The sequence below is a fragment of the Scyliorhinus torazame genome, chromosome 9 (genome assembly GCF_047496885.1).
Source record: "Scyliorhinus torazame isolate Kashiwa2021f chromosome 9, sScyTor2.1, whole genome shotgun sequence".
Classification (NCBI taxonomy): domain Eukaryota; kingdom Metazoa; phylum Chordata; class Chondrichthyes; order Carcharhiniformes; family Scyliorhinidae; genus Scyliorhinus; species Scyliorhinus torazame.
In genome coordinates, this window is record NC_092715.1 from 161342668 (window position 1) to 161355411 (window position 12744).

The 12744-nt window shown below is 45.0% G+C and overlaps 1 protein-coding gene across 10 annotated transcripts in view; it reads right to left on the reverse strand.

Moving 5' to 3' along the window:
* agtpbp1 (ATP/GTP binding carboxypeptidase 1) overlaps positions 1–12744 on the reverse strand; it is a 462243-nt gene that overhangs the window by 261982 nt on the left and 187517 nt on the right. For all 10 annotated transcript variants that reach the window (XM_072516701.1, XM_072516698.1, XM_072516700.1 and 7 more), the window contains one exon: positions 4674–4711. In XM_072516701.1, the coding sequence (XP_072372802.1) occupies positions 4674–4711 (38 nt within the window). The remainder of the gene's footprint in view (positions 1–4673; positions 4712–12744) is intronic.

Consider the following 12744-nt stretch of genomic DNA (forward strand, 5'->3'; position numbering starts at 1 on the left):
CCCCCAGAGGGAGAGGAGGGGATGCGGCAGTTCCTGGACCAATTGAGGTTCCCGAAAGTGGAGGAGCAGGCGGTGGCAGGCCTGGGGGCGCCGATTGAGGTGGACGAGGTTATTAAGGGACTGGGAAGCATGCAAGCAGGGAAGGCATCGGGGCCGGACGGGTTCCTGGTGGAATTCTACAGAAAATACGTGGACTTGTTGGCCCCGTTGTTGGTGAGGACGTTCAATGAGGCCAGGGAAGGGGGGACACTACCCCCGACAATGTCGGAGGCGACGATATCGCTAATTTTGAAGAGGGACAAAGATCCGATGCAGTGTGGGTCTTATAGACCTATTTCACTACTGAACGTGGACGCCAAACTGCTAGCAAAGGTGCTGGCATCGAGGATAGAGGACTGTGTCCCAGGGGTGGTGCACAAAGACCAGACAGGGTTCGTAAAAGGGAGACAATTGAATGTTAACGTGCGACGGCTATTAGGGGTGATAATGATGCCCTCAGTGGAGGGGGAGGCAGAGATAGTGGCGGCAATGGACGCAGAGAAGGCATTTGATAGGGTGGAGTGGGAGTATTTATGGGAAGTGTTAAGGAGGTTTGGGTTTGGGAACGGGTTTATTCGCTGGGTTAGACTACTTTATGGGGCACCAACGGCAAGCGTAGTTACAGGTCGACATAGATCGGAGTATTTCCGATTATATAGGGGAACAAGACAGGGATGCCCGCTGTCTCCATTGTTGTTTGCGTTGGCAATTGAACCTCTGGCCATGGCGTTGAGAGACTCCAGGAAATGGAGAGGGGTGACTAGAGGGGGAGAAGAACACCGAGTCTCGTTATACGCGGATGACCTATTGCTATACGTGTCGGACCCAGCGGGGAGGATGATAGAGGTTATGCGAATCTTGAGGAGGTTCAGGGAATTTTCGGGGTATAGGTTAAACATGGGGAAGAGTGAATTATATGTGATACATCCAGGGGACCAGAGTAGAGAGATAGAAGGCTTACCGCTAAGGAAAGTGGAAAGAAACTTCCGATACTTGGGGATTCAGATCGCTAGGAGCTGGGGAACCTTGCACAGACTTAATCTGACACGGCTGGTAGAACAAATGGAGGAGGACTTTAAGAGGTGGGACATGCAGCCTTTATCGCTGACGGGCAGGGTGCAAGCAATTAAGATGATGGTCCTCCCGAGGTTCTTATTTGTATTTCAATGTCTCCCTATTTTAATCACCAGGACCTTTTATAATAAAATAGATAGGAGCATTACGAGCTTTGTGTGGGCAGGGAACGTTCCGAGAGTAAGGAGGGGGTTCCTTCAGCGCAGTAGGGACAGAAGAGGACTGGCACTACCGAACTTGGTAGATTATTATTGGGCCGCCAATGTGGCAATGATACGTAGATGGATGATGGAGGGTGAGGGAGCGGCGTGGAAAAGGCTGGAGAGAAGGTCCTGTAAAAGGACGAGTCTAGAGGCGCTGGTGACGGCGCCGCTACCGTTCTCACCGAAAAAGTACACCACGAACCCGGTGGTGGCGGCAACACTGAACATATGGGGACAGTGGAGGCGACAGAGAGGGGTGCGGGGAGCCCTGGTGGGGTCCCCTATCAGGAACAACCATAGGTTCGCCCCAGGAAGAATGGATGGAGGATTTCAGAGCTGGTACCAGTTGGGAATTAGGAAGGTGGGAGATTTATTCATAGATGGGACTTTTGCGAGCTTGGGAGCACTGGAGGAAAAGTATAAGTTACCCCGGGGGAATTTCTTGAGATATATGCAGGTGAGGGTGTTTACTAGACAACAGGTGAGGGAATTTCCGCGACTCCCGACACAGGGGATACAGGACAGGGTGCTTTCAGGGGTGTGGGTCGGAGAGGGCAAGGTGTCAGAGATTTATAGAGAGATGAGGGAAGAGGGGGAGGAGTCGGTGGGTGAACTAAAAAGTGGGAAGAAGAATTAGGGCAGGAGATAGAGGAGGGTATGTGGGCTGATGCCCTAAGCAGGGTAAATTCCTCTTCCTCATGCGCCAGGCTTAGCCTGATTCAATTTAAGGTGGTACATAGAGCACACATAACGGGGGCAAGATTGAGCAGGTTCTTTGGAGTGGAGGACAAATGTGGGAGGTGTGGCGGGAGCCCGGCAAACCACGCACATATGTTTTGGGCGTGCCCGGCACTGGAAGGGTATTGGAAGGGAGTGACTGAAGTGATTTCGCAGGTGGTGAAGGCCCGGGTCAAACCAGGCTGGGGGTTAGCTCTATTTGGAGTTGCGGAAGAGCCGGGAGTGCAGGAGGCGAAAGAGGCCGATGTCGTGGCCTTTGCGTCCCTCGTAGCCCGGCGCAGGATCCTACTCATGTGGAAGGAGGCGAAACCCCCCGGACTGGAGGCCTGGGTAAACAATATGGCGGGGTTTATTAAACTGGAGCAGATAAAGTTTGCCCTGAGAGGATCGGCTCAAGGGTTCACCAGGCGGTGGCAGCCATTTCTCGACTACCTAGGGGAACGTTAGAGGGAAGACAGATGACCAGCAGCAGCAACCCAGGGGGGAGGGGGGGGGAGGAGGCTTAGTTGAGTATAGGTCAATAGAGTACGAGGTTTTGTTACTTGTATATTATTATTATTATTATTGTTAAAAAGTTAAAAAATTTCTGTTTTGTTATTGTTATCGTTTTGTTTGTTTTATAAGCGGGAAAAATGTTGCTCAGGGGAAAAAAAATTTCAATAAAATATATTTTTTTAAAAAAAGAACTCATCTTATGAAGAATGATTGAACAGGCTGTGCCTATACCTATTGGAGTTCAGAAGATTGAGGTGGTCTTTTTTTCCCCCATTCGTTCATGGGATGTTGGCATCGCAGGCTGTGCCAGCATTTATTGCCCATCTGTAAATGCCCTTGAGGGGGAAGTTGAGAGTCAACCACATTGCTGTGGGTCAAGAGTCACATGTAGGCCAGGCCAGGTAAGGATGGCAGATTTCTTCCCCTAGAGGACATTAGTGAGTCAGATGGGTTTTTACGATAATCGACAATGGTTTCATGGTCATCATCAGACTTACTTTAAATTCCAGATTTTTTATTGAATTAAAATTTCAACATCTGCAGTGGCAGGATTTGAACCTGGGTCCCCAGAACATTACTCGGGTCTCTGGTTAACTAGATCAGTGACAATACTACTAAGCCACCACTTCCCCCTATTAAAACATGGAGAAATCTGAGGGGACTTGAGAGGGTGGAGACCAAGAGGCTGTTTCCTCCTGTGGGAGAAACCAGAACTAGGGGACACGGTTTACGAATAAGAAGTCTCCCTTTTAAGATGGAGATGAGGGTATATTTTTCTTGCAGAGATCATTAATATGTGGAATCCTATTCCCCAGAAAGCAGTGGAGGCTGGCACACGGAATTCATTCAAGGGCGAGTTATATTTCTGATAGACATGGAAGTGGAGTTGAGACCACCAGCAGATTAGCCATGAATTTATCAAATGGTGGAGCAGGTTTTAAGGGTTGAATGGTCTAGTCCTGCTTCTAGGTCCAATGTTACTAAGTCTTAAGAAGTACAAGAAGCATCACTCTCACAAAAAAAGCTTAGCAAACTTTTATGGGGGGGAGGGGGGGGGGGGGGAAGAGAGAGGAAGTTATTTTTTAAACTTGGTTGATTTGAAACAACTGAATGGATTTCTCGGTCATTTCATAGTGCAAGTTACGAGTCAACCAGTGGCCAGACCAGCCGAGAAGACCAGGTTTCCTTCCCTAAAGAACATTAGTGAGCCAGACAGGTTTTTAAGGCAATCTAATCAGAGGCTACCAAAATAGAGGCTAGCTATTTATTCCAGATTTGTTCAATTGAATTTAAATTCCCCTGCTGCTGGTGGAAGTTGATATCTCTGAATTAGTCCAAATTGCTGCATTACAAGTCCAGTAACATTACCACTATGCTGACATGACACTTAGAAGTTTTGTGCAGCTAAATGTAAATTTTTGTAAGGGAACTTTTTATCATGTTATTAACTATATCCTCTAAATTTAAACAAGTCAAAAACCCTGCATTTACTTAGTGCCTTTCATGATCACGGGGCATTCCAAAGTGCCTCACAGCAAAGTAAGTACGTTTAAAGTGTTATATAGAAAACGTGGCAGCCAATCTCCCACAAATGGCAATAAACTAATCTGCTTTTGTGTTGTTAACTGAGGGTTAAACATTGGTCAGGGGTAACTACCCAGCTCATCTTCAAAATAATGCCATTGGATCACTTGTATCCACCTGATGCAAGTTTGATTAAATAAATCTGGAAGTAAAAGCTAGTCCACAAAATTACAGATTATCTTAAAAATCCATCTAGTTCACTAATGTCATCGAGTATGGCATACTGCTTATAAAAATGATTGGGGATGGATCATGTTCTGTACCACTCAATCTGAATTACATCAAGTGGAAAAAGCACTTGTGAAGAATAGAGCATCTTCCAGCAAGCGCATATAAAATCAGAGGTATTGGGATCAGGCTCAACGGAGATGCACGTAAGATTGGTGTTCAAATGGGCATCAAATTAAAGAGCTACCAGCAAAATCCAAGAGATGGAAATATAAGGAAATATAAATATCCAAACAAATTTTAAAGAGGAAACAAAATATCCTTCCTTATTGATTAACTTTCATAAGATAGTTAACTAGGTAAAACACTTACTGGATTTCAGCAATGCTGCCAGTGTGTCTAATGAGACCCTGCAAAGAAACCACACAGTCCATACGATGCAACCGTTAACAAATTGTGGCAGGGATAAAAAAAGACAAATAAATTTCCTTCAAGGGTTACAAATCTAAACTGATAGAATGAGAACTGAAACTGATAAAAGTTTATAAAAGAACAAAATTATATTTGGTTATTTTGTAAAAACTTTAAAATCTGCTCCAGGTCAAGTAATTAAGTTAATATTGATGCATCCCCTTAGCACAAGCACTATTGAATGAAATGATAGTACAAATCGGCCCTCAATTACATATAATAGTTTCAGCCAAACAAGTGGAACAAAGATAAATAAAGCCTGAATGGGCGCAGTTTAATGCCCTCCCATGAGGTGAGTTAGGAGGTATATAATCAGATTAAAGCATCCGGGGATGGGACCCTTCTGCCTTCCCATCTCTGCCTAGATTAAGTCCATGACGGAAAGGCTTATTGATAACCTTCCCACACCGATGCCAATTGAGGCCCTTAAGTGGGCAATTAATGCACAATGTATGGTGTCTCCCCGTCTTCAATCACAAGAATTGCTTTATTTACTTTGCCATAAACAGAAAAGCTTGGAGCAGAATTATCAACGGAAGAAATAAACAACATTTCAATTGTTTCTCTTTTCATTTTAAGTCATTCAAGGTACTGGCTTTATCATTACATATATATAAATATATATATATATATACACACATATATCCCATAATGCACATAGTTTTTAATATCCCATCAACAAACTACAAAAATGTTATTAAAACAGACAAGAATGTTTAAGTTACCAATTAATAACAAAACACACAAGAAAAACTGTAAGTAATAAATCATTGATATGTGGATGTTTGCCAGAATTAATATGTTGCTCTATGTATTTTATACAATTTATCCCCATGTTACCAGACATAGAAATTTGGATCAGAGCTTTGAAGCTGGTCAGGCAACACGACTCTGATCCTGACAGAAATGATGGATATCACACAAGACGAACAAATGCATTATACAGAAGGAGCATGACCATAAATCCCTCCACCTCTGCTAAAAATATGCTGAAGTATCCCTTACCGAGACAAATTACAAACTAAGAACAACAGTAAATAAGTCAGACCCTCGAGCCTGTTCCAATATTTAATTAGAACATGGTCAATCCATACAATTTCATTTACCCAGTTTTGTAACTCTTCAATCCCTTTTCCTTACAAAAATTCAACAATCCTAGTTCAGAAGTTTTCAATTGACCTAATCTCATGAGTTGTTTTATGGAATAATAGTGGTGGGGAGGGTTAATAGTTCCAGATTTCCACTTGCCTCCCTGAGACATCACCCCTGATCAGCCTAGCTCTAACTTTATGCTTCTACCAGCTTATACTAGACTCTCGTCAGAGGAAATAGTTTCCATCAAATTTATCTGTTCATTTTAAACACATCAAGTAGACAAATATTGTCTAATATGCTCAATATTCACCACATGTGGCAGATCAGTCACAAATATCTTATTTTTAGAGCCACACAATGCGGAGTTGTGTTAAATTTGCAGCAGAGGGTCTGAGTATGCGTGTCATTTCCTAATTCATTATTTGTCATCCAAATCATAGAATCTCCACAGTGCAGGAGGCCATTCAGCCTATCGAGTCTGCAGCGACCCTTGAAAGAGCATCCTACTTCGGCCCATGCCCTGACCATATCCCCATAACCCCAGCTAACCTTTTGGACACTAAGGGGCAATTTAGCATGGGCAATGCACCAAACCTGCACATCCTTGGATTGCAGGAGGAAACTGGAGCACCCGGAGGAAACCCACACAGACACGGGGAGAAAGTGCAAACACCACACAGTCACCCGAGGCCGAAATTGAACCCTGATTCCTGGCGTTGTGAGGCAGCAGTTCCAACCACTGTGCCACCATGCCACCCAAAATCTAACAGAGCAAGGAAGAATCAACTGTGCTTCATGTTGTATTGTAATTACATATTGATCAGACCACGACTATGTTTAGCAGAATATAGTTCAGGTTGTCAGGTTTCTGATTACCCATAAGCTGAAGTGCCACTTTGCTCAATGAAATAAGAAAAATAGTCTGTCATTGTGGCGGAGTCTGCAGGTCTTAGGAGGTTCAACCAAAACATTTTATTTAGATGATGTTAACACTACAGGCTATTACGTTAGACTGCCCATTTTCCTGTGCCCCTGTTCAGCTACAAGGCTGCTTGTGAGGAAACACTATGAATACACAACATTTCCTCCCCTTTTAAATCAAAGGTCCCGGACACAACAAACAGGATAACATTATCAATTAGCAACATGAACAGTCAATTAACAACAAGTCAATACGTCAGACATTCTGGAGGTCATCATTCTCTGTGTGTTTGTCGACAAACCTCGGGCATCTGTTTTTTTAGTATTTGCAAAAGTCTCTGGTTCTTTGGCTTGGTGTGAGCGTAGTTAGTGGCCATCTTAAATGCAGCCAACGTAGTGATCAGAGGTTCACATGGTGTTTGATTCACAGTTGAGGTGCTATTTTCCCCCAATTCATTAGGTTAGTGTCAGGTTCTCGGGAAGGTCCAGGTCATCTCTTGGAACAGCTGGATTTGGTACGCTGTTGGTTCTGCCTCTGACAGATTAGTTCTTGTTGCCTAAAGTTGATTTGCATGCCTTCGCTATATTAAATCATCTCAGGTTTGAACAGTGGAGGAGAGCCTTCCTGATTGAGCTAAGATCGTTGCAATGTGGCCACCTAAAATGGCCTCCCGCAAAGAACGCTGGGAAAAATGGTCAAAGTCAGGGACAGACAGGTTGCAGCTTGGATACACAAAAGTTACAGCTCAGTTGTTTTTAACAACCCAGGCAAAAGAACATCTCCAGGCCATGCCAGGAACAATAGGACTATCCTGTCAATCAGATAGTTACCAGACACAGCAGCACCTAAGCTCTTTATTTGGAAGGGCCTACCTTCACCAACACTTCCAGGCATGGCCACTGTGCCCACCCCAAAATTGATGTGGCAGCCCGATTGGACTTGATCGATCAGGGTGCTCGAGCACTGATCAATTGATTGACACTGACCCAGAGACCGCCACCAAAGGGCATGAAAATCCAAGCAGGTTAAAAGGTGCTGCACCACCTTAGAATCTCTCTGCAGCAGCAACCAACAACAGTGACCCTTCGCCGACCAAAGAAGACCATCCACGATACCAGCAGAAGGAAGACCAGAGACAAGGACAACCAATCATCAAGAACTACAAGACTGCGGGTCACAGATAAAGGCAATATCTGCCCAGTACTTGCCAGTCACTTGAAATTAAGTTGAGGTCTTGTGCGTACTAGCTTTTGTAATTTAACTTATGTTGTGTGTGTGATTAAATAACTAACAATTGTGTGATAGTTAATAAATATCGAATTGTTTCATGAAACAGCCTTGTAGTCATTTCTCACTGTATATGGGTTGTGACCCACTGTGGTTTAGGCACAACAGCAGGAATCCATTTTTCACTTATGGTATAATTTCTTGCCAGAAATCTTGACCTTGGCAAAAAGCACTGTTTTACCTTGTTCTCCCGCTGTATGACCTGATCCTGATACTTTTTCTTGACAATTTCTTTTCTCTTGGGTGGTTTTAGTAAATGGAATACTGTGCGATGTTGACGTCACCCCCAGAATGCAGTCCTCAGTTCGCAATGCCAACACCTTTCCAATAACTTGGCGGGCAGTATGACCTGCACCGCTCCGGATCCTCCTTCTTCTTTAAAATCAGGGAGATGGAAGCCTCTCTTGCTTCATTATACACCCTCACTAGCAGTGGCCCCAGGTACGCCCCAAACTTTTATAGAACTCTACCGGGAATGCATCCGGCTCCAGGGCCTTCCCAGCCTGCATCGTCCCCATACTTCCATCACCTCCTTCAGCCCAATTGGGGTCCCCAGTTCCTGAACCAGTCCCTCCTCTACTTTGGGAAACCCTAACCCATCCATGAACCGTCGCATCCCCTCCTCCATGTCTGGGGACTCCGACTCGCAGAGCCTTCTATGAAACGCCTCGAACACTCCATTCACCCCCTCCGGGTCCATCACCACCATGCCCTTATCATCCCGAACTCTGCCGATCTCTCTCACCGCCTCACTTTCTCAACTGATGGGCCAACATCCAACTCGCCTTCTCCCCTTACTCATACACTGCTCCTCTAGCCCTCCATAGTTGACCCACCCCGTAGAAACTTGCCCAAACTCCATCCTGAGCCTCAGCCTCCCCTTCAACAGCCTTGCCTCCGGCGCCTCCAAGTATCGCCTGTCCACCCTTAAAATCACATCCACCGTGTCTTGCCCTCTCCTCCCGCACTGTTTTCTCCCCTTGTGCTCGATTGACATACCCCCCACCCCCGACAACACCTTGTGTGCCTCCCCAGCGTGGTGGCTATGACCACCCCCATGTCGTTTAGTTCCACATGGCCCTGGATGGCAGACCTCAGCCACTCACCCGCCTCCTCATCCACCAACAGCCCCACTTCCAGCCTCCACTGCGAGCGCTGCCCGTGCCTCTTGTCCAACACGGAAAAGAATCAATCTGGGAGTACACCCATGCACATGGGAGAAGTATGAAAACTTCTTCACCTTCCCAAACTTCCATGGGTGCATCTCCCACATGCCCATCACTCCCGCCAACTAGCCCGCCCAGAAAGCACATTGGCCTCCGCCCAAGGCCTCCAACCATACCTCCTCCCTCCAGTTCCCCTGCCCCCCCCCTAACTAACTATCTGTCCCTCAAGAGGAAAAAAGACACACTCACCATTGTTGCTCCCCAGTCACAACATGCCCCTGAAAACACACCACCAAACATAGAACATAGAACATTACAGCGCAGTACAGGCCCTTCGGCCCTCGATGACACTTTAATGAACACACAAAACTCCTCCAAAGTTCAATGTCCTCACACTCCTCCCAGTCCATTGACCCTCAAATTCTATTGCCTCCTCTAGCATGTCACAATAAAGCTCTCGCTTCCAGAAAGTCACATACAAGCGAGCCGGGAATAATACCCCAAACTTCACCCCCTAGAGGGCAGCCTTAATCCGGTTAAACCCAGCCTTCTTGTTCTCCAGCTCCGCACCCAGGTCCTGGTACACACGCAGCTCCTTCTCTTCCCAGGTACATTTCCTGGTCTGCCTCACCCATCAAATGATCATCTTGTCCAGAAAGCTGTGCAACCGCACCACCATCACCCTCGGAGGCTCACCCGCCTGCAGCCTCCTCCTTACTGCCCTGTGCGCTTTGTCCACCTCCAGATGCCGATCAAAGGCCCCCTCCCCCACCAATTTCTCCGGCATCCTTGCCACCGCACCTTCAATGCCTTCAGGCATCCCAACAATCCTTCGGGTTTGCCTTCTGGAGCGATTCTCCAGATCCTCCATCTTCTCCCTCAGCTTTTTCAGGCTCTCCCGCATCACTCCCAACTCAGCCACCAATGAGGCAACTATTCTTCGTGCTCCCCTAACCCCTCCACTTTCTGGATAGCAAGGCCCTGGGACGCCAGCCTCTGCTTAACTCACTAATCTCAGATCTCAGTTGCTCCACCACCTTGGCTAGGTCCTCTTTCCTCTGCTGCTGAAACTTGTCATTCAAGAACTCCACCAGCTGCTCTGTCGTCCAGGTAGGCAGCCCACCCCCTTTGCCCTCCGCCATCTTTTCCTGTGGCACACCACCAAAAACTCTCCTGCTCCAACTTCACTTTCTTTCTCGTGGTGCTCTTCGTCTGCCGATCCATGCCCCAGCCACCACCAGAGGAGTATTAACTTCTCCAGGCACTCCTGTGCCTTTTGCCCTCAAATACTTTGCCCTTCGAGCAGGAAAAAGACCAAAATGTTTGCCTTGAGCAGGGAGCCACCAAATGTGTGACCACTCACTCCATGGCCACGACAGAAAGTCCGCCAACACCCCAGTTCTAAATTTGTTGCTGCCGGGTACTTGCTACTCACGACTAGAGGGTTTGTTTTGGGCGGAGCACATGGCAAGCTTCTCTCCAAGATTGTTTGCGTCGGAATTTTTGGTCCCAACCGCTTGGCTGCAACCATTGTTTGGCTCCCGTGTCACCAGCTTTCATGTAGCGATGATTTAATTATTTCTTCAGATGCCTACAAATGCTGTTCGCCTTTTTTTTTGGGTGCCTATCCTTTCGCCTAGCTCATTGCCTGTTTTTACATGGTGGATCCAAGTTTGAGTTTGCAGGCCTTAGAGATTCAACCAAAAGGTGGAGATTTAATTAGGAGATGTTAACACTCCAGGCTGCGATGTTAGACTACCTGTTTGCCTGCGCAAACTCGTTCTCTTCAAGTATCCCTGTTCAGCTCTTGAGTAAACACTAAAAACACTATGAATATACAACAGTCATGGGTTACCTTCGCTATTCCTGTTCTATCTGGGTGTCTTTAAATGACAATATACTTAGATCTATGGGCCTGCACTGTGAAGTGCCGTGAAAGCAGGGCCAGCCTTCAGAAGAACAGTGGTCTGATTTCCCTTGAAGATTTCTGGGGGGAAATCTAGTAATGGGGATGCGAACTGAAGAACTTGGCTTTTGTTTAGCTGGTGGCCAATGGTTTTCCCAAAACAGTTGAGATGCTTGAGCTATGGACAGTGCTGCATGGCTGCTAATAACGGTTGAAATGTGTAATTTTGACACGCTGGGGAGGTGTCATATCTAAATATGTTCAGCCTTCACCTTACGCAGAAGTCGTAAAGAATTGTCGATTATGTTCCCTCCCCAAATCTCCTAATATATCAATTTTGATAAGGACAGTTCATGCTTGGAAAATGTTTAAAACAATAACCATCAAAAATAGAATAATTCAGTTAACAGATTACCACCAACTTTTGAGAATGTAAAGAGTAGGCTTGCTTTGTGGAACAATAGATTGCAAAACCCTTTTGAAGTTGTTCTTCTGTATCTGACAGCAAATACATCAGTTTTGATTGCTGACTGTTTAAAACCTCAAACTTATTTTCAAAAGATTGGGCAGTGGACACACAGATTGTGTGTCATGTGATGAATATGTCAACCTGATATCCATAGGTTTGGTGAGCATCAAAATCCTATTGGGCAACAATGAATTAGATCACCACTTACTTAAAGGAAATATAAGCCTAGTCTATGCAACCTGTACTCATAATTTAGCTTGTTCAGCCCCAGTTTTATTTTGGTGAACCTGCTCTGCACCTCCTTTTAAATTATTTTTTGCCCTGTTCACTAGTTTTCATTGATATTTTTACTTGGACCCCGAATCTCTTTGCTTGCGAATTGTTCCAAGATTCTTGCTATTTAGAAAATGTATTGATCTAACTTTCTTAGTTCTTAATTTTTTTAAAAAGTACCAGTACAGCACATTTCTGAACATTAGTTAATTTCACACAAAGGTTTAAAGTGAAGGACTGTTTTGAAATGTATTACAAGAAAAAAATGAAACATAGTAAAGTGACTATTATGGGCCAGGGTTTAGAGAACACCAAAGTATATCATGGAGTTCACCTGATCCACAACTTTTAATAGATTTTGGTTATGGTTAAGGGCCCATTTTACAGGTGTGATGCAACAGAGATTTAAAGTATTTTTTAACAAAACAATGTTTATTTTATGAATCCAGTTAACATTTTATAAACACACAGTAAACATCTTATCAACTACCAACACTGATACACCCCCCCCCCAAGATACAGTACTCTATAGGTAACCCTTAGTAATTTTCCAAACAACATCCATAAGTCAAAGACCCTTTTTAACAAAGACAGTAGGTTTGCATTTCTACAGAAACAGGCATTACTTTGAAATCATCAAGTGATCTGGAGACATTCTTTAGCATGCAGAATGAGAGACTAAAATACACCTCCTTGGTTTGAATGCAGCTCCCCAACTGAAAACGAAACTAAAACTCAAGAGCCAAAAACAACTTCCAGCTCAAAACGAAAGTAAATAGCAGAGCCAGAGCCCAGCTCCACCCATACAATGACATCACTGCAGCCATTTGGGAAGACAAACATTTCTTAAAGTG